Source organism: Bos grunniens, chromosome 14 (genome assembly GCF_055505025.1).
Source record: "Bos grunniens cultivar Pamir isolate PY7600 chromosome 14, Bosgru_T2T1.0, whole genome shotgun sequence".
Taxonomy (NCBI): domain Eukaryota; kingdom Metazoa; phylum Chordata; class Mammalia; order Artiodactyla; family Bovidae; genus Bos; species Bos grunniens.
Window position 1 is genome coordinate 11,737,643 of NC_141178.1, and position 27,016 is coordinate 11,764,658.

The 27,016-nt window shown below is 37.9% G+C and overlaps 1 protein-coding gene across 10 annotated transcripts; it reads left to right on the forward strand.

Moving 5' to 3' along the window:
• The first annotated feature begins 735 nt into the window (after nucleotides 1-735).
• Nucleotides 736-26,205, forward strand: CIBAR1 (CBY1 interacting BAR domain containing 1). 10 transcript variants are annotated; one of them, XR_015140149.1, is made up of 8 exons: nucleotides 736-891; nucleotides 1,358-1,592; nucleotides 4,151-4,219; nucleotides 7,362-7,504; nucleotides 11,407-11,511; nucleotides 20,388-20,501; nucleotides 24,170-24,289; nucleotides 25,954-26,205. XR_015140149.1 is itself a non-coding variant. In XM_086335277.1 (8 exons), exons 1-8 carry the CDS (start codon nucleotides 866-868, stop codon nucleotides 26,041-26,043), a joined length of 861 nt encoding a protein of 286 aa, XP_086191403.1. In that variant the 5' UTR covers nucleotides 736-865; the 3' UTR covers nucleotides 26,044-26,205. The 10 variants fall into 10 exon arrangements, 8 of the variants coding, with proteins under 8 accessions (XP_086191403.1, XP_086191404.1, XP_086191406.1 ...); XM_086335277.1 differs by having other exon boundaries at nucleotides 7,362-7,463; XR_015140150.1 differs by lacking the exon at nucleotides 20,388-20,501.
• The last annotated feature ends 811 nt before the right edge of the window (nucleotides 26,206-27,016 follow it).

Consider the following 27,016-nt stretch of genomic DNA (forward strand, 5'->3'; position numbering starts at 1 on the left):
TATTGAGGACGGATTTCCTTTAGGATGGACCAATTGGTTCTTGCTGTCCAAGTAACTCTCAAAGAGTCTTCTCCAACACCACAGTTTGTTATCTTGGGGTATATCGCTAAGGTCTATCTGTCTCTTCATTAAACTCTAAGGCCCTTTAGGGCAGGTGGGGTGTGAGGGGCGGATTCTTATCTTTGTATTGATTATTATTCCCAGGGTGGAACATTCTCTTTCCCACAAAAGCAGCTCAGTAAACATTTGCTGAAGAAATGAACAGGGCGGAAAGCGCTGCTCCTTGCAAGAGCCTACACTTTCGGACTTTCGGCCTCCACACGGAGACGTGGACAAGCGGAGCGCAGGTTCTACGACTCAGCCGAAACCCGCCCCACCGGCGTTCGGTTCATCTCCCTCCTCGTTACCGGGTCGTGCTCCCGGCCCAGAGTGCGGGGACAGAGGCGGAAGTTTGGTGGCGGGGCACCTCAGGAGGGACAGAGGCCCGGCGCCACAAACCGTTCGCCAACGTTCCAGAGGCTTTCGCCCGCGGGGGGACTCCCGGGCGGACGCGGGAGGGCGCGTCCCGCGCGTGCCCGCATCCGGGCCCTTCCCGCGCTTCCGGGCGCGAGTCGCGGGGGACGCCGGGGGTCAGTGGACGCGCGTGGGCGCGCCCGCGCGTGCCCGTATCCGGGCCCTTCCCGCGCTTCCGGATGCCGGCCGCGGGGGCGCGCGCCGCGTTGCCGTGGAAACTCCGAGGCCCTAGCGGCGGCGGCGGAGGCGGCGGTGGCGCACGGGGCGGGCTCTCGCGCCCCGGCGCACGTCCGGGCGCCGAGACCCTGTCGTTGGGTCTCAGCCCGGGGTCTCCGGCCGTGAGCGAGGCAGCATGTTGAGGCGCAGCTTGGAAAACCGGTAACCGCCGCCGGGGCCCGCAGCGGCCCGGGGTCCCCCGACCATACACACACACACACACACACACACGCGAGGGCTCGGGTCGGGGCGCGGAGCCTTCCTCCTTGAGCCACCGGACCGAGTTAGGGCCCTCACATCGGGCTCCAAGCAGCGCCCGCCACGCTCTGGGCCGACCACACTGGGCCGCGGCGGGCCCTGGCGGCGCCTCCCCAACACGGTCCCCGGGCGCCGGCCCAACTCTGCCGCTGATCCAGCGGGGCCGCTCGGGGCGCCTGCACTGCGGGATGTGCAGGCCAGGCCCGGGATGGGGGCCCGGAGGAGACGCAGGGGTTGCTTCAAGGTTTGCGCCCGCGAAGCTGCAAACTGCGCCCCCCGGGAATGTTGGCGTCATCACGTGTAACACGAAGATGAAGTCATCTCATCAGATGAGAATGATTTGCCTTTTTTGTGTCTCCTTTCTCTCTAGGGACGCTCAGACCAGACAACTGCAAGATGCTGTCACCAATGTGGAGAAACATTTCGGAGAGCTGTGCCAGATTTTTGCTGCTTACGTGCGGAAAACCGCCCGACTGCGAGACAAAGCGGACCTCCTGGTGAACGAAATCAACGTATATGCCTCTACCGAGACCCCGCACTTAAAGCAGGGCCTGAAAAACTTTGCTGACGAGTTTGCCAAACTTCAAGATTATCGACAAGCCGAGGTATGGAATGAGGTCACAGCGTCCTGTTAATGAGTGAGCCCTGAAGTGGTGGACGGAGCCGTGAAGACGTGTAATCTACCTAACTGCAGTGGCGATCACACATTTGATGATAAACGTGCATTGTCATGTCGGTAGCATTGTGTGAGTCTTAAGGGAAGCTTCCTGTAATTTTTACCGTTTTCAAACTAACCTCTAGGGTGTCTTGAAGTCCTGAATTTCCCCACCTCATTTGCCAGCTTTTAGCCAAAGGGGTGGCTGTTTACAGGGGATAGTAAACATAGTACCCGAGGCAATAAAAGGAGCATGGCTTGTGTCTTGTATGCAGGTAGGTGTATTTTAAAGTAGTATATCTGGAGATGGAAGATATTGGGAGTGGTACTGTGTATAGATAAGTAGTAACTGGACAAGAGATCTTTGTTGCTGCTTCCGTGCACTGGAAAGTTGAGCTGTTTCATTGAGAGGAGGGGGAAAAAAAAGTGCACTGATTTCTTCTACAATCAACAGTGAAATTTTGTGAAGTTCCCCACTCCACCCAGAAAGGACAGGGGGGAAAAGATGGCGTTGTAATTGTTTAAACTGTTAAATCCCATTCACTTTTTAAAATTTTATTTATTTATTTATTTATTTATTTTTGCCTGTGCTGGGTCTTCATTGCTCCCTGGGTTTTCTCTAGTTGGGGCCAGGAGGGCTACTCTTCCTTGGAGCCAGCAGGCTTATCACACGCAGTAGCTTCTCTTGTCGTGGAGATGGGGCTCTAGGCCCAAGAGCTTCAGTAGTTGTAGCAGGCGGCCTCAGAAGTTGGTGGCATGTGGGCTTAGTGGTTCCTCTGTGTGTGGGATCTTCCCACTCCAGGGATGCAACCCGTGTCCCCTGCATTGGCGCCTGGACCCCTATCTATCCCCTGTGCCACCAGGAAAGCCCAGCCCATGACTGTAACACCTCCTTAGCACTTTCACCTGTATTTATGTTAAGGTTCAAGACTCAGGTCAGAAGTTTTCACTTTAACTTTTAACTTGTCAGAAGCTGCCGGGCTTTTGAGCTGTGTTCCTTCTTTTGTGCGTTTGGTCCTTTTTAAAAGCCTAAAACAAATTTCAGTTATCAAAAAAAACCCTTGAAATCAAAAAGAAGATAATGAAGCTATAACTTGAAGCTATAACTGCCAATGATACAGAAATTTGAGTATTAATTACTTTGGGGAAACTTGTGGGTTCTTCTCATATGGTGTTTTGTGTGTAATAAACTTTCAGCTACGTGTAACTGGGAACTTGACTGTTTCCTAGGTAGTTTATGCTCACAGATAATCCTAAAATCCTACTTTAGCCAATAATTTCAGTGCCCCTTGCTAGAAAATCTTTATGCTATTTATCGAATAGCAAAGTGAATTGATTTACATGTGTTCTCCTCTTTATTTCCCTTGCTTACCAAATGGTGGAGGTGCTAAAGAACAATGAACAAAAAAGGTAGGCTACAAAAAGGAGAACAGAAAAAGATTTAGCTAATCTTTACACTGAATAACCAGTGTATGGATTATTTGAAATGGAATAAATAATCCTGAATATTCATGGATTTGTTTTTAGGATTCCTAATATTTAAATGCTTAGTGAGAACTTGATCTCTATTTTCCTAAAATCTTTTAAAATGAAGTATTCATATACATTCTGTTTATAGAAACTAAACAAAAGTCATTTTAAAGTGATATATATACTCACTGATTATAAAAACATGTATCAGCAAAATAAAGCTTTTTTTCTGCTAGAAAAGTAATACATGTTCATTTTAAACAATTAAATATATGTCATCTTGTATTACCTATCCTGAAAAAGAAAATTTTAATGTCCAGGACTTGTTTTTCTTATATTTATACAAATAGCTATATACTTGCCTTTTTTAAAAAAATCCATTTCTTTAGTGCCTCCCACTAGTGCTATTAGTAAAAGGAGAAATTACTCAAACTCATAAATATTGCAATGTTTAAGAAAACTGTTTAGTTCTACATAAAAGAGAGATTGACCACATAGTTTGACAGCTCAGTAACACTGAGACCATTTATCTTGTTCTTTAAGCTTTGATAATTTACAAATGTCTTCCCAGAAAAAAAAAAAATTACAGTTAATACAGTGGTCTCTAGGCTTTTTTTCTTTTCAGGATTCACTTGTTTTAAATGTTTCCAGTATGCTATATTTTTCAGCTTCGATTTCCTTATCTGGAAGGTTGGGCTGTTACGTTTCAGATATAATGTATGTAAAGTATCCATTCAAGTGGTAAACACACTGAACGTATAGCTGCAATAAAATCTGAGACACCTTAAAACTTAACAAAGCTCTGATTGCTGCTGCACACCTTCACAGTTTTTAATGTATTTGAGTTTAGATTCTGAGTATTACCAATTTCCAGAAATTATTTTTTTACTTATAAATGTTATTGAAATTTTAAAAATTTCAAATATTAATCAATATAGTGATTATGGTCCAGTTAGACAGCATAGGTTTTATTTCACAATTTAAATTTTGATATGTCTATGTTTCTTTCCAGTTATATTTTATAATAATTCTCAATAGGTTGAAAGACTTGAAGCCAAAGTAGTTGAACCTTTGAAAGCTTATGGAACCATTGTAAAAATGAAGCGAGTAAGTAAATTCATTTTTTTCAATTATTATTAGGTATTCTGGCAAAACATACAAGGTTTCCAATAACTGTCCTTTTAGCGGGGGCTTCCCTTGTAGCTCAGTTGGTAAAGAATCTGCCTGCAGTGCAAGAGAACCGGGTTCGATCCCTCGGTTGGGAAGATGCCCTGGAGAAGGAAATGGCAACCCACTCCAGAATCCTTGCCTGGAAAATCTCATGGACAGAGGAGCCTGGAGGGCTGCCGTCCATGGGGTCACAAAGACTCAGGCACAACTGAGCAACCAACACTTACTTCAGTTCAGTTCAGTCGTTCAGTCGTGTCCAACTCTTTGCGACCCCGTGAATTGCAGCACGCCAGGCCTCCTTGTCCATCACCAACTCCCAGAGTTCACTCAGACTCGCGTCCATTGAGTCAGTGATGCCATCCAGGCATCTCATCCTCTGTCGTCCCCTTCTCCTCCTGCCCCCAATCCCTCCTAGCATCAGGGTCTTTTCCAATGAATCAACTCTTCACATGAGGTGGCCAAAGTACTGGAGTTTCAGCTTTAGCATCATTCCTTCCAAAGAACACCCAGGATTGATCTCCTTTAGAATGGACTGGTTGGATCTCCTTGCAGGCCAAGGGACTCTCAAGAGTCTTCTCCAACACCACAGTTCAAAAGCATCAATTCTTCGGCACTCAGCTTTCTTCACAGTCCAACTCTCACATCCATACATGACCACAGGAAAAACCATAGCCTTGACTAGACGGACCTTTGTTCGCAAAGTCATGTCTCTGCTTTTGAATATGCTATCTAGGTTGGTCATAACTTTCCTTCCAAGGAGTAAGCGTCTTTTAATTTCATGGCTGCAGTCACCATCTGCAGTGATTTTGGAGCCCAGAAAAATAAAGTCTGACACTGTTTCCACTGTTTCCCCATCTATTTCCTATGAAGTGATGGGACCAGATGCCATGATCTTTGTTTTCTGAATGTTGAGCTTTAAGCCAACTTTTTCACTCTTCTCTTTCAATTACATCAAGAGGCTTTTGAGTTCCTCTTCACATTCTGCCATAAGGGTGGTGTCATCTGCATATCTGCGGTTATTGATATTTCTCCCGGCAATCTTGATTCCAGCTTGTGCTTCTTCCAGCCCAGCATTTCTCATGATATATTCTGCATAGAAGTTAAAGAAGCAGGGTGACAATATACAGCCTTGACGTACTCCTTTTCCTATTTGGAACCAGTCTGTTCCATGTCCAGTTCTAACTATTGCTTCCTGACCTGCATATAGGTTTCTCAAGAGGCAGGTCAGGTGGTCTGGTATTCCCATCTCTTGAAGAATTTTCCACAGTTTATTGTGATCCACACAGTCAAAGGCTTTGACATAGTCAATAAAGCAGAAATAGATGTTTTTCTGGAACTGTCTTGCTTTTTCAATGATCCAGTGGATGTTGGCAATTTGATCTCTGGTTCCTCTGCCTTTTCTAAAACCAGCTCGAACATCAGGAAGTTCACGATTCATGTATTGCTGAAGCCTAGCTTGGAGAATTTTGAGCATTACTTTACTAGCGTGTGAGATGAGTGCAATTGTGTGGTAGTTTGAGCATTCTTTGGCATTGCCTTCCTTTGGGATTAGAATGAAAACAGACCTTTTCCAGTCCTGTGGCCACTGCTGAGTTTTCCAAATTTGCTGGCATATTGAATGCAGCACTTCCACAGCATCATCTTTCAGGATTTGAAATAGCTCAACTGGAATTCCATCACCTCCGCTAGCTTTGCTCATAGTGATGCTTTCTAAGGCCCGCTTGACTTCACATTCCAGGATGTCTGGCTCTAGTTGAGTGATCACACCATCGTGATTATCTGGGTCGTGAAGATCTTTTTTGTACAGTTCTTCTGTGTATTCTTGCCACCTCTTCTTAATATCTTCTGCTTCTGTTAGGTCCATACCATTTCTGTCCTTTATCGAGCCTATCTTTGCATGAAATGTTCCCTTGGTATCTCTGATTTTCTTGAAGAGATCTCTAGTCTTTCCCATTCTGTTGTTTTACTCTATTTCTTTGCATTGATCGCTGAGGAAGGCTTTCTTATCTCTTCTTGCTATTCTTTGGAACTCTGCATTCAGATGCTTATATCTTTCCTTTTCTCCTTTGCTTTTCACTTCTCTTCTTTTCACAGCTATTTGTAAGGCCTCCCCAGACAGCCATTTTGCTTTTTTGCATTTCTTTTCCATGGGGATGGTCTTGATTCCTGTCTCCTGTACAATGTCACGATCACAAACCTCAGTCCATAGTCTACTTACTTAGTAAAAGGTACAGAGTAGTGTTCAGTGATTCTTATTACACTGAAGCATTATTTCTTAGAACTTTGAGAATAATGAAGTATTTTTATATACTACTATAGCATCATAGCATTATTTTGTTTATTGTGGAAACTTTAAAGTATTTAATATTTATAGTCATGAAGAATATATGGACAGAAATTGTTTTACTAAATATTCTTATATTTTTGTTTTAAAGCAAGCAGTAACATGCAAACTAAAAGTCAATGTGACAAAGCTTTTTTTAAAAATTTTTTCTTGAAGTACAACACAACAATTTGATGTTTGTATATATTGTGAAATGATTAAATAAGTCTAGTTCACATCTGTCACAATACATAGTTAAAAAATTTTTTTCCTTGTGATGAGAACTTTTAAGACCTAGTTTCCTAACAACTTTCAGAATGCAGTACAGTACTATTAATTCTGGTTACCATGGTAGATATTACATTCCAAAAGTTCTGTATTTAAAATCAATTTTATTGAGGTATAATTTACATGCAGTAAAATTCTCCTGTTTTAAATGTTTTAATAAATGTGTATATACATGTAACTACCACCACAAGCAAAAATTTTTATGTGTGTATATACATATATATGTATGTGTGTGTGTGTGTATATATATATATAATTTTGCACTGCAATTCTGTCACTATTTAATAGGATATTAAATACATACATGCAGATAGTCTTACATACAAAGACACACACTGGTAATGTAGTAATAATTCCAGTGGTAATGATGCCTGGATCAAATAGGGAATGTTTTTGCATTCTTAAAGAAGTGTGTATTTTATTCTTAAGTCAGAGATATTTATTAACAAAAAAAATGTCTTTTTGCAGGATGATCTCAAAGCAACATTAACAGCAAGGAATCGAGAAGCTAAACAGTTAACTCAGTTAGAAAGAACACGTCAGAGAAACCCATCTGATCGACATGTTATTGTATCCTTTGAATTTTGGTCGTTAAAAAAATATTTTGTAAGGTATGCTGTACAAAAGTAAATATATATGAAAATTATGCATTTATACTTTAAATGTGCAAAGAATATGAATATAAAGTTTGAAAAGAAACACAGACATTTAAAATGCTTACTATGGAAGTTAGTTAAAGAGAATATACAACCTAAATCAGTCCTCTTGTGTTGTTTTCCACAATAGATATTCAAAATTTAAAACACTCATACGTATAGACGTTTTATAAAGAGTACATACAAAATTCTAAGATCTTTTACATTAAAAATGATTGATGACTAAATATTAATTATAAAAGTAACTTAAAGATCTGTTATTAATCCTAATATATCAATGCCTTCTCAGCCCTGCATTTGAGAAAAGGAACAAACTATTTTTTTCCCAGTAAAATTCTCTTCGTCTTAAAAAAACAACTACTTTGTGAAACTGCAGTTATAACTTCCAGCCAAAGACCCTTAGGATATTCCAAGGTATTGAGATTCACAGCTTGACACAAGTCTTAATAGGCTTGTCTACTGTTACAGGGCTCTTCTGTTAAGAATGATTATTTCTGAAACTTAGAATGAGCCTATTCAAAACTAAACAAAAAAAGAAAAATAGCACCTGATTAATTATAAGCAACTGCGATAGGTACAACTGTATAGAAAGTACTTACTGTGGGGCTTCCCTGGTGGCTCAGCTGGTAAAGAATCCGCCTGCAATGTGGGAGACCTGGGTTTGATCCAGGGAACCTGGATTTGACCCCTGGGTGGGGAAGATCCCCTGGAGAAGGAAAGGCTACCCACTCCAGTATTCTGGCCTGGAGAATTCCATGGACTGTATAGACCGTGGGGTCGCAAAGAGTCAGACAGGACTGAGCGACTTTCATTTCACTTTCAGCTTACCCTGCTGCCTCCTTTCCCCATGCTTTCTTATGTCTCATGATTTTGACAACCTGATACTAGAAAATAAAGGACAGTCTACATATAAATGCATCCACTATATAGCATCAGAGAATATTTACCAGGATGACCCTTAAAATTACTCTGACTATTGAAACACATTAAAGTTCAGTATGTTAAATACAGAGGTATAAGAGGCTGGGGTGAAGAAGAATCCTAGTACACTACCTGGACCCCTCCCAAGGCCCCTGGCAGCTTCTGAAAAGTTTCCTGCAGCACAGTTTGAAAAACACCAATCTGGCTCACTCTTTTATAGGCCATTTTGCACTCAGACCAATTTCATTAAATACACTGATACCTTTATTCATAAAGCATTATAATATTTTAATCAAAACTATCTCCTACCCAAATTAGTACATTATATGATTTTGAAGAATTTTCAACAAAAGGAAGGAATACAGATCTGTGTCCACTTTCCTAAAAATAGGTGTGTAACTTTGGGCAAGTAGTTATGTGGAGTGAAAGGATTTGAGACTTCAAGGAATGAAAAACCGTTGTGGAGGGTGGTAGGAGATTAAGATACAGATGTCGCCGCTGTGGCTTCTGCTTCCTACTCTTCCCTAGTTTAACCAGCTCAACCTACCCTTCCAAATTTTAAAATGAAACTGTCAAAAAACGGGGAAGGAAAACACATGTCAAAATTAAGTGGTCATGGTAAAGAATTTCATGAGTCACATGTATTGAACTGTATTAGAAAAATACTCTGCTTGAATATTTTCATTAGTAAAAGGTTAATACACATCATAACATCTAGAAAGTTTTTCATAATAATAAATCCTATGATAGTTATATTTTTAAAAATCCGAAGCCCAGTAATAAAGTGAACTGTTTTCGATTACTGGTTATGATTAAAAGTTTGCATGTAAAATTATGCAGGAAAACTTTACACCCTCTACAGCAAATGTACACACACAGATATATATGAATATGTTTTAAAGCTTAGTTTCTTGAAATTGTATATCTGAATTAACCTAGTTTTAAGAGTATATAATCAATATAAGTTACAATTAATGTATAGTCTGATTGCAAGAGGATATAATTCTGTCAGAGCATATGATTTTAATTTATTGGAATAAATTGTTCTACTTGAAATGTGTTTTTCCTTTATGAAAAATTTCAGTCACAGGTGGGTAATAAAGTGATGTGTCAAGAGATGGATCCCCATAGTAAACCCTTTTACTTTATTTCCATTTATACATTTTCTTAAAAAAGAAAGAAAGAGTGTAAATGTTATAATATTATGTGTCACAAAACTTTACTTACAACTGCAGATTTTTTCTATGCAATAATTATTAAAATGATGATATGTGATACTTTTAAGTGAACATAATACTAACATAGGAAACAAAACATTCTTAGAACTTAATCAGAAAATTGGGCCATGTTTTTAAAACATGTTTTATTCAACAAAAAATTTTCAATATTTCTGGACAACTGTTGTCATTAAGGAAGAGATATTTTAAAGAGAAATACATGCCACTAGCTATATATATTGGAGAAGGAAATGGCAACCCACTCCAGTGTTCTTGCCTGGAGAATCCCAGGGACGGAGGAGCCTGGTGGGCTGCCGTCTGTGGGGTCACACAGAGTCGGACACGACTGAAGTGACTTAGCAGCTATATATATGGCTGTTGAGCTCATGAAATGGCAACTAAAATAACCAGCTTTTTAATTTTAATTAATTTAAACGTAAATAGCTACATGTTGCTAGTGGCTACCATACTGATTGTACAGTGTGAATCTAACCAGTATGAGTACTTTGGAGCAAAGCATTAGACTTTCCATCTAATTTATTAGTTACTGGTGTGTATGTATGTCTATATTTTGTAATTAGACTTTCCATCTAATTTATTAGTTATTGGTGTGTATGTATGTCTATATTTTGTAATAAGCATTAACTAAGTAGTAATAGTGCAATGTTACTAGCTTATAAGAATATTCATACTGAAATAAGCATTTGTAGTGTATGTTCTTTGCTGCTGTTGTTCAGTCACTCGGTCATGTCCGACTCTTCGTGACCCCATGGACTGCAGCACACCAGGCTTCCCTGTCCTTCACTGTCTGCTGAAGTCTGCTTAGACTCATGTCCATTGGGTCAATGATGCTATCCAAGCATCTCATCCTCTGTCACCCCCTCTCCTCTTGCCCTTAATCTTTGCCAGCATTAGGGTCTTTTCCAATCAGGCTGTTCACATCAGGTAGCGAAAGGATTGGAGCTTCAGCATTAGTCCTTCCAATGAATATTCAGGTTGATTTCCTTTAGGATTGACTGGTTTGATCTCCTTGCAGTCCAAGGGACTCTCAAGGGTCTTCTCTAGCACCACAGTTCGAAAGCATCAGTTCTTTGGTGCTCAACCTTCTTTACATGTATATTCTACTCTACCTGATTAGGATATTATAGCAGTAGAAACATTTCATGCATTTGGGGAACTAGTATTAGTATTTGAATTAGAATTTGAAAATAGTATTTGAAAATTAGAATTTGAACTAGAATTAGTATTTGAAAATACTAAAGTCACAGGTCTTTTGGCAGGACAAAGGGTTAAAGGGGAGAGAGATAGAGGAAAACGAGAGGATAGTAAATGGCAGAGACTGGAAATATGGGAAAGCAGTAGAAAATATAGAAAATAGTTTTACAGTAAATCAAACAAGGGAGATAGCGGGAAAAAAAATGGTTTGTATAAAGAAAGGGAAGGAATTTTGAGATCATGAATCATATAATCTGATAAATTTAAAGTTTTTTATTCTGTGTTTATCATATAGATCGCTTTATTTTATGTAGTAATATGTATTTTTGAGTGATATACACTTATGGCAAAAAGCCAGTCTTGCATTTACAAATGCATTTATAGTACTACATTTACAAAAAGCCAACACTGTATTTACAAAGGTAGCATTTACAGAAAGACTCAATCAAAAGGATTCTGACGATTTTTGTTTTTTGTGTCTTTGGTTGGGGAATACTTCTGTAGGCAGAAACCGAATTACAAAGAGCTACAATGGATGCTACCCGAACAACTCGTCATCTGGAGGAAACTATTGACAATTTTGAAAAGCAGAAAATAAAGGATATAAAGGTAACAAAATAACTATTAAGGTCCAAAATATGTATTCTAAATTAATTTTTTATTTAAATTTATGAAAAATTTAAATTACTGATTTTCTTTAGCACATAAGTCTGTGTGAGAAAGATATAAACAAAATATATCAAATGTTATTTTCTTATGGAAACAACCATATATAAAGGAACTACATTCCCAACCAGAGGCCAGATATTCAGATGTTATCAAAAATACTATTAACCACAGAAAAATAAAGTCTATTATGTTTTTATGTATCAGGTACTAGTCCAGGCACTTTACATAAATTACCTTTTAATCTTTATAGCAACCCCATAGTGTAGCATCTATGTATACTACGTACCAGTATCTATCTCATTCCTTTTAATGGTAGAATAATATTCCATTGTGTGGATATTACCATGAAAGTGAGGTGATTAAGCAAAGATATAAGGCAGTATCACAGCCCACAGTTCAAAGTCTGAACTATAAGCCAATTACATATTTTAAAAACCTGTGCTTTCCATGACTATACAGTATTGTTGCAGGAAGAGGGACCCCTTCCAGGGCCTGAAACTGGGCTCTTGTCTAACTCTCGGAAAAGAACTGTCTGAGGAGACACATGTGCTGGGAAAGCAAGAAGTTTTATTGGAAGGGGCCCGCGGGTGGAGAGCAGCAGGGTAAGGGAACCCAGGAGAACAGCTCTGTGACATGGCTTGCAGTCTCACGTTTTATGGTGATGGGATTAGTGTCCAGGTCGTCTTTTTTATTCGGACTCAGAGTACTCCCTGGTGGTGCCTGCCTTGTTCAGCCAAGATGGGTGCTAGAGAGAAGGATTCTGGGAGGTGGTCAGACATGTGGTATCTCCTTTTGTCTTTTCCTGAACTCTTCCTATTGTGGTGGCTTATTATTATTATTCCTTATCAGGACCTCCTGTCGTAAAACAACTCATGCAAATAGTTACTATGGTGCCTGGCCAGAGTGGGCAGTTTCAGTCAGTGTGCTTCCCCTAACACTATTACTAATTTTTTTTGGCTTGTAGCTTTCTAATTCCTACATTATCAAATAAATAAGAGTAGCTAACCACATAAACTTGCATCCACCATAGTTGAGTGTCACAGGAAGAATAGCCTTATTTTATTGTAACACATCAGTAGACATTCAGGTTACTGGACTGGAGATGGTATTTTTTTAATTGGAGGATAATTGCTTTACAATGTTGTATTGGTTTCTACCATACAACAATGCAAGTCAGTCATAATTATATATATATGCCCTTCCTCCAGAGCCTCCCTCCTAAATCCCCAAACCTAAAGATGGTCTTCAGTGACTTTTTCATCAATATTTTGGAAGGATTTGGAGGATTACTTAAGACCATGTTGTGTCCTTTAAAAAAGTCATCTAAGGATCCCTTTTCACTCACTGCAAGTTCTTCTGGAACAGCTTTTAAAGAGAAGTATTTTTTGTTATTTTTATAACTTACTAACAAGTTATCCTTCTTTCAAAAGTTATGCCCTTATCAATAAAATCCCCTTATCAGTAAAATTAGCATTATCTGCCACTTAATTGCACCATTCCTCTCTGCAATCAATGAAATATTTATTTGTCCCTTTATATTTTTTAATTTCCTATCATAGTTTCATAGGATTCCAGAACTTTGATTTTTTCTGATAGCCAGTCTCAAAGATCTCTACTTTGGTCCTGAAGGTCAAAGAAAAAAAAAGTAAGCCTGTCAATTCAGCACTCAGAGTGTAATGTAGATCGCTACTGAGGAAGAGCTCTGTAGGAGGCTGTCCTGAGACAGCCCTTTTGCTGACATTGGGGAGCACTGGCAGGGCATAACGTAACTGCCGGCATCCTCTCTTAAATTGAGGGAGAAGGGAAGGAAGGTTGAAATAATTAGCTTTAATCTGAAAAAGGAGATTGGAGACTTGTGAGATATGCCTGATTCATTGCCACCTAACGGCTTCTTTAGCGACCTGGGAGCCCGATTCCTCCCCCTACCGCTGTTCTTCATGCCTGCACACTTCTCTTTCACATATGGCAATCTTTGATCTTTGGGCTCACTTCCATGTTCTGCTTGCATGCTGGCCAACTCTACAGGGGGTTTATAATCCCATGAGCACCACTAGTTACAAAACTGGAGCAGAGACAGTGAATGTAGAATTCCCGACTGCAACCTGGGATTTCCTGACACAGCAGGACAGGGCGTAAGGCACTGCACGGTGGAGGGTGCACGGAGGAAAAACATGCTTCCACGCTCTGCCTGCAGTCTCATGCTCCTAGAAGAGGGAGGTCTTGTGGCAGTCACAAAAAAAAAAAAGAAAAAATAGGAGAAAACCAAAAAAAAAGGAGAGATAATTCATATACCATACAATTCACCATACAGCTCAGCAGTTTCTAATATGTTCAGATACCTACAACCATCACCACTCAGTTTTGGAACATTCTTATCATCTCAGGGTGAGGCATAGGACACTTTAGCTTTTACCTCCCTGCTCCCACAGCCCCGCGGCCTAAGCAACTATCACTAATCTCATGTCTCTTTGGACTTGGCTGTTCTGAATGTACAATTCATATGAATGGAATCATAAGGTACATGGTTTTCATAACTGGTTCCTTTCACTTAGCGTGCTTTCAAGGTTTATCTATGGTATAACATGTATCAGTATCTATCTCATTCCTTTGTATGGTGGAATAATATTCCATTGTATGGATATTACCATATTCTACCTTTTCACTATCATTATTAATGATATAAACATTCATGTACAAGTTTTTGTTGAGACATATTTTCATTTCTCTTAGACATTTTTCACTTTAGTTCAACCATATACCCTGTTGAATTGCTGGCTCATAAGGTGACTCTGTCTTTAATTGTGTGAGAAACTGCCAGACTGTTTGCCAAAATGGCTATGCCACTGTATTTTCCCACCACTATTATATGAGGCTTCCGATTTCTCTGCATGCTCCCCAATACTTGTTGCTCACCAAGCTTTTTCCTTATAGCCATACTAATGAGTGTAGAGTGGTATCTTATTGTGGTTTTGATTTGTATTTTCCTGCTGATGTTTATGGCCATTTGTATATCTTCCTTGAGAAAAAAATGTCTATTCAGATTATTTTAATTGGATTTCTTTTTTATTTCATTTTTAAGAGTTCTTTTTATATTGTGTGCAAATCTTTTATCGAATGTTTTGCAGTTTTTTCCTTCCATTCTGTGAGTTCTTTTCACTATCTTGATGGTATCCCTTGAAGCACAAAGCTTTTTAATTTTGGTGAAGTCCGGTTTATCTTTGGGCTGCCCTGATAGTTCAGCTCGGAGAAGGCAATGGCACCCCACTCCAGTACTTTTCCCTGGCAAACCCCATGGATGGAGGAGCCTGGTAGGCTGCAGTCCATGGGGTCGCTAGGAGTCAGACACGACTGAGCGACTGCACTTTCACTTTTCACTTTCATGCATTGGAGAAGGAAATGGCAACCCACTCCAGTGTTCTTGCGTGGAGAATCCCAGGGACGGGGGAGCCTGGTGGGCTGCCGTCTATGGGGTTGCACAGAGTTGGACACGACTGAAGCGACTTAGCAGTAGCAGTAGCAAATAGCTCAGCTGGCAAAGAATCTGCCTGTAATGTAGGAGACCGTGGTTCGATTCCTGGGTCTGGAAGTTCCCCTGGAGAAGGGAAAGGCTACCCGCTCCAGTATTCTTGGGCTTCCTTGATGGCTCAGCTGGTAAAGAATCCACCTGCAATGTGGGAGACCTGTGTTCAATCCCTGGGTTGGGAAGATCCCCTGGAGAAGGGAAAGGCTACCCACTCCAGTATTCTGGTCTGGAGAATTCTGTGGACTGTGTCATTATCTAAGAATCCATTGCCAAAACTGAGATTATAAAGATTTATCCTGGTTTTCTTCTAACACTGTCATAGTTTTCACTATTAAGTCTTTGATCCGTTAATTTTTATGTTATCACGTGAACTGAAAGTTAAACCCCATTCTTTTCCATCTGTCAGCACAGTTGTTCCAGCATGATTTATTGAAGAGACTGTTTTTTAAGTCCTGGGACTCTTGTTGAAAGTTAGTTGATGTGTTTTATTTCTGAACTTCCATTTTCTTTTATTTATGTATGGTGGTGGTTTAGTCACTAACATATCTGACTCTTGGAGCCCATGGCCTGTAGCCTGCCAAGCTCCTCTGTCCATGAGATTTCCCAGACAAGAATACTGGAGTAGTTTGCCATTTCCTTCTTCTTATTCCAGTACCATACTGTTTTAACAGTGCTTTGTAGTAAGTTTTAAAATCAGGATGTATAAATTCTCTATTTTGTTCCTTTTTAAGATTCTTTCGATTATTCTGAATCTGTTGTAGTTTGATATGAATTTGGGAATCAACTTAGCAGTTTCTACAAGTCAGCTGGGATTCTGACAGCGTGCGCATGTGCATGCGTGGTCACTCAGTCATGTCCTGCTCTTTGTGACCCCATGGACTGTTGCCTGACAGACTCCCCTGTCCCTGGGATTCTCTAGGCAGGAATACTGGAGTACATAGCCACTCCCTTCTCCAGAGGATTGAACCCAGATCTCCTCCATTGCAAGTAGATTCCGTCTGAGCCACCAAATTCTGATAGGGATTGCGTCAACTCTGTGGATCAGTTCAGGGAGTACTGCCTTCTTAAGATGAACTCTTCTAATCCATGAACATGGGCTGTTTTTCCGTTTAGTTAAAGACTTTAATAATGTATGTTTTGTGCTTTTTAAGCTTTTTCCTCAGTATTTCATAATTACTGATGCTACTATAAATGGAATTGTTTACTTAATTTCATTTCAGTTGTTCATTGCAAATACACAGAATTTTAATTGATTTTTGTTTACTAACCTTATATCTTACAACCCTGTAGAAGTCTTCTATTAACTCTGATAGTTTTTTGCATATTCCTTTGGATTTTCTATATATAAGATCATGTCATCTGTGAAAATGTACACTTTTAATACAAACTCTATCAAAATCCCAGAATTACGAGTTCCAGAAATCCAGTCCAGTCTGTTAGGATTATGAATCTCCATTTTCTGTATCTTTCCTCCTTATCTGTCAAATTGTTCCTTTTCAAAGTTAAGCCTCATTTGAGATGTTTTATGATAAGGATGCACAAATCCTACACCCAAAAGCCTTAAAAATCAGATAAAAAGGGCTACTTTACCACACTCTTAGTTCTGATAAAAACAGTATTCAGGTACTGCTATGTTGATGTTAGCATCTCTGACAAACACTTCTATTTATGAGACAAATTCTTGGAAAAAATCATTGGTGCCACTCATATTTTGGGAGAAACAGACACAGAACATTCTTTTTTTTAAAGAGTGTTCTTATTGTTACCTGTTTTCAGGCAACTGTTTCAGATGGAAGCAGAACTTGTGGGTGCTTAAATCTCTCTGAGGATAGAAATGATTGACAGTAGTGAACACTGCTCATAATGTATTAATTATGAGGTGGGGTTTATCAACAAGTCCATCTGAATTTTAGTAGCAGCGTTAATTAGTAAGGTAGCACAATTCTTAGTAAAAGACTTCATACAAACCTTGCAAAGTGTTTGTCTTTCTGAGAGAAGTTGCTATGAACTTAGTTGTACAGAATGTGGAAGAAAACTCAGAGTTCTATTTGTTTCCCATGTAATAGGAAAAGTCATGAGTTATATATGTTGTCAAGGGAATTTTCTGACCTATGAAAAGGATCTTGATCAGGAGTCATTCCAGGGACAGATAGGGATAGCAGTTCAGTACTGGTAAAGTAGCTGATGTGAACAAGAAACATCTTCAAGATTTAGTTTTTATCGGCTTTATTTTTCTTATAAAATTACCATAAATTTTCATAAAATTGTGGAAGAAAACATAATTCCCTACTGAGAAATAATCAGCATCTTGGTTTATATCCTTCCAGACCTTTTTTCTATGAAACATACACAAGAAATATACTAAGGAGAATGACAACAACAGATATTTCTTAAGACATTACCTATGCCACACATTCTAAGCATTTTATGTGGATAAACTCATTTCTTCCTCACAGTGTCTTATGAAAAAGGCAATACTGTTACCCCTATACAGTTATATTTAAGTGGGACCACACTATATGTAGCATCTCTTTTTAAAATTTAATATATCGTGGATATGTTTGTGCTAAGAAAGATCCATATTGTCCTTTTTTGATATTCCCATATAGTATTTTGCTATACTATATGGAGAATAGTATAGCTATATGGATATATTCATATGTTTAACCATCACCTGTTGATGGACATCTAAGATTATTTTTGCTATTATAGATCTCATTGCATCATTAAACATCGGCCTTTTTGCTGGTTCAGTTGTTTTGGGGTGGGGGGGATAAATTACCGGAAGTAGCATTCTGTTCAAAGAGCATACACACTTTCAATTTGGATAGCTATTTATAACTTCTGTCCACAAATCTTTTGACTAATTTACAATTCTGCAGAACATTACACGAGCACCCAGTGTAACAATGTTGAGTAGTAGTATTTTTAATAGTACCTAATCTGATAGTGAAAAATCAGTATCATCTTAATTTGCAGTTAGTACTATTGAGGAAGAGTGTTTTTTCATATATTTAATGACACTAAATTACTCTCACTTGACCTTAGCTTATATTTTTAGTGTGTTGGCATTTTTGGTTAATTTTTAAAAACTCTTCAGACTGAGAAAATTAACCCATTATACTCAAGAGAAGATATGTTGAAATATATTTTCCCATTTTGTTGTTTATGGTATGTTTTTGCCACCTTATGGTCTTATTTTTGCTGCCAGATCTATTAGTCTTCTCTTTCTGCCTTGGTGTCATGTTTAGAAAGAAGTATTCATCCCCAAGTTTATATAACTATTTGCTGTAATTTCTTCTAGTCTTTGTATGATTTTTTAGTATTTTAAATATTTAAATAGCTTATGCAGTTGGATTTTACATATGGTCTGAAGCAGCTATGTCTAAATTTATTATTTTCAAATGAATAGAAAGTTCTCCTGAAATCATTCAATGAATAGCCTTTACTCTGGAGAGCTGTCATTGTACCTTTATTTGCAAAAATTGTTAACAAGACCTTTAATGACTTTTTTGTTAAATATTCTGCTTTCCAGTTAAACCAGGATGGAGGTTTTAATGTTACATAAGGAACAGTTTCTCATTTATCTGGCTTACTTGTTTAGCAATAAAATTAGCTAACTTGTGCTGAGCACTTACTCTAAGCCAGTAACCATACTATACTTTTACTTGGATTACATTTAATCCTTACGGCAAAACCTATGATTTTGAAATTAAGGAAGAAGAACAGATAAAGTGCTTAATATTACACAGCTGATTTGTTTCAGTCTTGATTTGAAGTCGTGCTAAGTCACTTCAGTCGTGTTCGACTCTGCTTCCCCGTGGACCTAGCTCGCCAGGTTCCTGTCCATGGGATTCTTCGGGCAAGAATACTGGACTGGATTGTCATGACCTCCTCTATGGGATCTTCCCTACCCAGGAATTGAACCTGCATCTCTTATGTCTCCTGCATTGGCAGGCGAGTTCTTTACCACTAACGCCATCTGGGAACCCCTGATTTGAAATCAGGTTTATCTTAATCCAGAGCCCCTATTTTTAACTATTGTACTACCTGCTTTACAGAATACTTGCCAATGAGTAGAGAATTCCATTAACTTCCCCACCCCCCACCAATAAAATTGAAGTACCCACCCAAATGGCCTTCTTGTCAAACAAAATAAAATTGAAAAGCGGAGAAACGAAACTCCTTGAATGCCTGTCTCTTACCATACTGACCCATTGCTGATTAGCACATTACATGTGATCACTGAAAGGTGTATTTATTTGCGGAAAATTATTTCTAAACATGATACTACAAGATAGCTGTATGGCTATTTTCCAAGGTGCAGGACCACTCCTATCTGGGTGGTTAAGACAGGAGAGCAGAAATGAAGGAAATGAGTATTTGACTATTGCTTTTGAGCCTAACCCATTTCATCTGTACTGCCCCTTTAAGGACAATGCTTGCATATTTTCTATCCTATTCTTATTCTGTCCACTTCTCCACGTTAATGCTCCAATTTTTTTATTTTGATAAGAGACAAGATGATAGAAGCATGAGATCCAATTTTTTTGAAAACGTATCTGGCTTACATACTTTCCCTGCCTACCAGTTCTCTCACCCCTGCTTAGATCAGTGTGCACATCCTCATTCATTCTCTTTTCTCATAGCCTTCCCGACCAAAAGTTGTCAACATCTTGCTGATAAGAGTTTACCTGCAGTGTATTTGCCAAGGAAATAATTGAGTCCAGGGAAAACAGCACAGTACAATGAGCAGGAGCTATGGCCTTGAAGAATCAGACCCAAGTCTTAATATTGTAGCTATGAGCAATACTGAGCATGTCATATATTTGTAAACTGGAAAGCTCTATGCAAATGTATCGTGCTGTTTTCGGGAGTAGGAATTGTGGCTGGAGAATACAAGCAACATATAAATATGTTAGGATGGAATTCTTGCCTAAAAACATTCTTTTAAACACCAGTTGGAGTTGCTAAAAAAACAGGTTCAGAACTGAACTTCTTTAGCTAATAGTGACATTTAGTGATGTAGTGACAAACATCTTTTTTAAACGTAAATATCTAATAGAAGAACATACTTAAAAATGGAAGTAAATAATAAGATACTAAATATTTTGTGTAATTTTAAAGTTTTGCTGCAAAAGATATTTGCAACTATTTTTATTCCAATTATCGTTTGTACTTCATTTTCCCTGTTGAAAAACCTCTATTTAATAAAATGTCAAGACTATAGTAGAGAATAACTCTACTAAATTCACGAAGCAATTTGTTTACATTCAAATCCTTGTTTTTTCAGACTATATTTTCAGAATTCATCACTATTGAAATGTTATTTCACGGCAAAGCTTTAGAGGTCTACACTGCTGCCTACCAAAATATACAAAAGATTGATGAAGAAGAAGATTTAGAGGTAGGACTGTGTCTATCTAAGCTCAGTTCTTCTATTGATATGGAAATATTTAAAAGAAACCATTTTAGTGTGGGTAAAAATGTCTTAAATTACACTTTGTGGTTTAGATGTCATTTTATGCAGTTCCAAATAGCTGAACCTTTATGACTTTCTAGTTAACTTTTCTAATTAACCATAGTTAAGTTCGAAGAATTAATATCTAGTAAAACATAGAAACAAAGCCATAATGTGAAATAAGGTATTGTTTTGACTAATGGTGTAAGTCACTTATGTGTGTTAAAAACACTCTTTATTGATTTAAGCCAAAATTTGAGTGTTTATGCCACGCACAACACCGAAAGCTTTGCATGGATTTTCTCACTCACTCCTGTAACTCAAGTGCTGTGAGCATTCATTCATTTACAACTAAAGCAGGTGTAGAGGCTTTAGGTAACAACTTGCCCTTGACCACTTAGCTAGTCAGAGAGCAGAATCTGGCTTCTAACTAGTTTTGTGAGACTTAATCTGTAACCTATGAAATGTGTAGATCTGTATATAGGTGGAGGGGAGGTGGTGTCTGTGTGTGGCTGTGTGTGTGTAGGCAGGGGGTGGGTGTGTTTCACTCAGTCGTGTCCAACTCTTTGTGACCCCATGGACTGTAGCCTGCCAGGCTCCAATGTTTGGGATTCTCCAGGCAATACTGGTTCTCCAGGCTTCCTTTGTATTGATAGTTAAATGCAAATATTAACTCTTAAATATTCAAGATGTACTTTGTCCATATATCTCTACAGTAGAAGTGAGAACAGCCATGTATTCTCAAGATACAGCCAAAATTTTTTAATTATATAAGTTAATTCCATAATTTTCAAGGATCCATTTATTTTTTAAGTAATTCTATCTATCGAGATCCCCCAAGGCTTCACTTCCCACTACTCCACTGGTTTCAAGAAACGTGAATTCAGTAAAACCAGACTATACAGCTTGGCCAAAATGAAGTACATGTTTTAGTATATGTTTTCCAATGCCAAAATCTGATCTCACTTTTACCTCAGTAAAGCATACACAATCATATTTCTATTTGTTAATAGAATGGTTTCTATTCCCTACTAAAGCTTTCTTAATTTTCACTTTTTACATCCTATTTTTTTTAAAAATTATCATCAAGCTTTTAACTGTTAATTTATAAAATAGCAAATGTTTATAGTGATTACTTTAACCAGCTACTGACCTGTGCATTTTCACTGTATTATTTTAATCCTACCATGAATTTTAATAAAAGTACTTATGTCCTCATTTCTACGGATGAAAAAACTGAGGCAGTGAGGCTAAGGAACTTTCCAGAGGATCCCATAGCTAGTAAAATAGCTGGAAGCCAAACAGTAGTCTGACTACAGACACTGTTTTTATCCTATCTGTGCTGCCAGAAGCATGGTTCTTGGTGAGTGAGATGAACTATTTCCTGTAAGAAACACTGCATTGAGTGGCAGGTTTAAAATTGATCCCCTACTTTCCCTATAAGGTTAAAGTTCCCATTACAAGTATTTTCATTCTCCACTTTCTAACACCCTTGACTTAATGCAGTTTCAAGTTCCTCAAGCCCTCTGGACCCAAAGATTTTCTTTCTCGTTCCACAGGTCTTAGGTATCTTTTTTTGTCACAGCATTTCCTTTACCACTTCTCTTAACACTATTCTTCATCAGCTAGCTAGGTAGCTTGTAGGAGAGATCCATAAACACTCAAAATCTCAGTGTTGTCTAGATGTGTTTTTGAGTATCAACTTGCCCCCTTTTTCCAATGGGGCACTACTGAGCAAGTTAATTTCTTCACACTTCATTGCTTATCTCTAAAATGGAGACACTTGTGTACATTCGTCAACTGTTTACTGAGCATCTGTTATATGCCAGACACTGTTCTGAGTGCTGAGGCTTCAGCACTATAGAGTTGGTCCAAGTTGTCAAAAAGCAGAAACTTAAAAAAGGAGTTCAGGCATTAAAAAAAGATGTTTCATAATATGAAGGAAAAAATGAGAGATAACATACTGTTGTGCAAATGAGTGTATGTGATGGAGGATCCTATCTGGAGAATCAAAGAATGATCTCTTAATCAGAAGTTTGAGGGACAGTTTGAAGGATATGTCGAATCCCTGTCTACAATTTCAGGCAGAGTACAGATAGTTATACAAAGGTCCTGAGGTATAATGCATTATGATACCGTAACTTGTGGAAAGGAGAGGAAAGCAGTCTGGGGAAGAGTTGTGTGGGATAAGCCAAAGTAAAATTACATCAGCTACTAAGGAGAGGAAGGACCCTTTAAATACAAAGTCTCTTGGAAACAAGTAGAGAAAAGATGCAGAGAGGGACAGAGAAATAATTTCCTATTCTTAGGTAGTAGTCCTTACTACATGAGAATTGCTGATTTATTCAGATAGCAGCTAGTATTTTACATCCAGTTATATCAGAAACCATCTTAACTGATTTGTTCTTCACATTAAAAGTACTATCATATTCCCCTTCAAAAGATCACCTCTGTACATTCAGTTCAGAGCATATTCAGATCTTGAGACTCACTCCTAGAAAAGATCTTGGACCATATATTGGAAAATGCAGTATTGCCAATAAATATTCCTGTAAATATGTTCTTTTGCAATAGATTTAATATTTAACTGGTTTAGACTTTTATCCCAAGGGTGGTATATTATCTTCCATTTCCCACTTTTATCTTTGTTAGAAAATCCAAAGAATGTTGTTTTAACAAAAATGTATTTCTTCCAAATACCAGTGACTTCAGTCATCCACTTTTGATATCATACCAGGATGGCAGGGTCCACGTCTAGCACCAAAATATAATTGGGTCTTCAGTAAAACTGTTAAATAACCTAATTATCAATATGCCTGAATTGCCCTAAAACACAAGTCTTAACCTCTTTTGTTAAGTTTCATCCCTTGATTGCTTTTATATGCTGTACTTCTTTAATGTTTAAAAAAAAGGCAGAAAAAAGAGCAAGCTTTTGTTTGTTGAAGTTTTAGCTAAGGGGAAAATGCACTGTTGGAGAGTCATAATCACATTTGCTTTAAAAAAGCAAAATGATAGCATAAAGAGTTGAGGGGAAAATGAGGGAATATGAAGAAATTCACATTTGATAGACTTGCCTGTTTTATGTTACAAAGTGGTATAAAAGATAAGGAAGCTTAAGAGTGCAGTAATAGTTGGACCTACTTTCAGGAAAAAGAACTGACAAGCAATGGCATTCCAGATGCTACTGAGATTGGAATTTCATAGAATGGCTTCATTTACTCTTCTGTGATATACTGGGACAGCACTGTAGTGAATTTAAACTGTTGAGTTGAGGATAGGCAGAACAGAAAGAATCAAAGGTGTGACTTACTGTCTCACTGGCTTGCATGCTCTTTGAAGGCAGGAACTTTTCACGTTTCACAAGTAAAAGCTCTTAAGTGACTGTTTCAGGACCCATCATTTTACGTGGTTCAGTAGAATTTTCTAGCTTACATCTTTTCAATGTAAAATATTTTTTTAATATTTGTTTTAAATTTACAATAAATTAAATAATGTCCCCAGGGCAGGATTGGGGAGGGGAGTTGCTTAAACAAATTCTGAACTAAAGGGAATGTGACTTTCTAGATTTCCAGTTTAGTTATCTAATGTATAACATTGTTTTATCATTGCAACAGGTTTTCCGACATTCTCTGTATCCGCAAGATTATTCATCCCGTTTAGATATTGTAAGAGCAAATTCGAAGTCACCTCTTCAAAGATCATTGTCTGCTAAGTGTGTATCTGGAACAGGACAGGTGAGCTAGAAACAGTAATTTTAAGGAATGTAAGCTACTGCCTTTTGAATTGTTCAGTACTAAAAATGTTTCCCTTAAATCATAGGATCTTGAATAACCTGCTCTTCCCCTCTTCTATATAAAATGATGTAAAACTGCATTAGGTTCTGCTCTATTATTGATATTTCTTTTATTATCTGAAAGATAATGACTCTCTGAAGCAGAACATTTGGGAGCAGAGGTAGAAGGGATAGGAGAATGCTAATTTACATTTGTTCTGTGCTATAATGTGAAGATCACAGATTGTGAAATCAAGCTGCCTAGGATTTGAATCCCACTAGCATGGCTTACTGGAAATTATACCTAAAAAGGACCTTTCCTGAATGTTATCATAGATCCAGAAGCACGTATCCTTAGGTAAAGCATCAATTTTCTCTTTTCTTCTATATCCAGAAAACCTGAGGTACCTGATATCTAGAGTAGGATAGATAGTAGGCCCTTTTTTCTCAGGGGCCACAGAGAAAATACCAGGTTATGTGGACCACATAGTCTCTGCCCCAACCAAGAGCAGCCACAAATAATACATTAACAAATCAACATGTTGTAATAAAACTTTATTTATAGCAACAAGACAAACTGGGCTTTAGCTTGCCAACTTCTGATTTAGAAAGCTATGATCTTTTGCATATCTAGTCTTCAGAATTTAAAATTGAGCATTCAGTTGTAATGTGACCCAGCACGTTGTTTTATCTTCTAAGCACTTATTTACTGCTTTTAACTTACACTTCTCTCCCCCTAACCAAATTATACTTTTATTATTCCAGTACTAAGTGCCTTGCACATAAATTCCATAAATCTATAGTATATAGTACATAGAGAATTTTGACTATTTAGAGCTAACAGTATCACCTAGGTTAGCCAAGATCTGTGTAACACTTTAGACTACATAATGCCAAGGTTTCTCAACCTCAGCACTGTTAACTTTGAGCCAGATGATTTGGGGCGGAGGGGGCCGGGGCGCGGTGAGGGATCTTGTCCTGTGCATTGTACAGATGCTGAGCAGCATTCCCAGCTTCTACCCACAGTTCAGTAATGCCCTTACCCTCCCCCAGTCGTGACAATCAGGTGTCTCCAGACACTGCAGATGTCCCCTGGGAGGCATAGTCACCCTCTGAAAAGTGCGAAGCAGGATGACCCAAGTGGCAACAATCAGAAATGAAAGCCATGTCATGAATTCAGATTCTCATCTCATTAATTTTAAATCACACTAGGTTCAACGTTTAATATTTTTGCCTAGTTGAAATATCCTTGTGTTCTGCCATCCCTTTGAGGACTCTCATGTTTTTGTGACCTAAGAATTATTTAACTTAAAATATTTTTAATATTTATAATGTACTTTTCTCTGGAAGTATGTTATCAAAGTACTGATATCCAACTGGAGTTCAAATAGCTAACTTCACACTTTTCTTCAAAAAAATAACATGAATGAAAAAATTTTGTGATTGTTTTTAAACCTTTAAGGACAATTCATAATTTAGAATTTTCATTACTAAAGATTATTATTTATGGACATTTTTCTGATATTTGTTCTATGTACTCTTATCTATCAGGGCATTAAAAAAGATACCAGGCATGTAAAAATATTTTTAAGTCAGTGATTTTTAAAACATGTTAACTTTTAACAGGTATTGACCTGTCGACTAAGAAAGGATCACCAAACAGAAGATGATGATGAAGAGGATGAAGACTTAGATGTTACAGAAGAAGAAAATTAAATTACTTAAGTAAATTTTGCATTTCCATTTTCATCTTAAATGACCTGGAATCCAGAATTACTAAAATTACAAAACATAATACTGGCTTGATACGTTAAACCTCAAAATTAAATCCTATTGGAAATGTAGAAATTATTAAAGGAAATTTATGCCAACCAAAAATGGAAGTTTTAAAAAACATCAGTCATTTCAACATTTCTATCTAGCATCATACTATCTTTTTTATAGGTTCCATTGTTTTTAAAAAACAATGTATTTTGGAAGTATTTCACATACACTAACCGAGTTAAATCACAAAAAGAGATTTAACGATTCCACTTCCTTTAGATTAAGACGCCATGCTTTCAACATCAGAAAAGGGTCCTAGGTAGTCATTCTGATTAAATACAAATTTTATTCCATAAAGCTTTCATCAAAAAGACAAGTGTTCTTTTTCCTTTCTTTTTCACTTTTACTATAACCTAAAGTTTCATTATTCAGTATATAAATTTACTCTTCAACAAGAGTATTACAGTCACTCTCAAATAATAGGGCACCATCAGTGTTTTACAACTATACATAAGCATAAATTTTAGCTTTAAAAAGCTACATTCAGCTTAATTCTGGTTTTAAAACAAAACCACTGTCAAACTAAACCACTATATATGGCACCACAACTTTTGGAAAGCTAGAATTTGGTGGAATATTTCCCTTAAAGAATATAGCCAATCATAAATCGGTAAAAAATTATATATTTTATCAGCCTACCATATAATCAGTAAGAGTACACAGTCACTCTCTTTCCTGAAAATAGAAAACAATTTAATCAGAGCCTTTCAGTATATCTGATGCTTTTACTTCTTTGGATGGAGAATTGTACTTCTCATTATTTCATAGATCCAAGTCTGGCATATAAAAATCAGGAAATTGATATTATCTGGGATTACCACACAAAGCAGTTGTTCATAACAGAAAATACTTTTCTAGAATGCTT

Excerpts from the sequence above, each read along its gene's own strand:
- CIBAR1 (XM_086335277.1), top strand. The coding sequence starts at position 866 with ATGTTGAGGCGCAGCTTGGAAAACCG. Across the intron at positions 7,464-11,406 it reads CATCTGATCGACATGTTATT|GCAGAAACCGAATTACAAAG; the intron begins GTATCCTTTGAA and ends ATACTTCTGTAG. Across the intron at positions 20,502-24,169 it reads ATGAAGAAGAAGATTTAGAG|GTTTTCCGACATTCTCTGTA; the intron begins GTAGGACTGTGT and ends TCATTGCAACAG.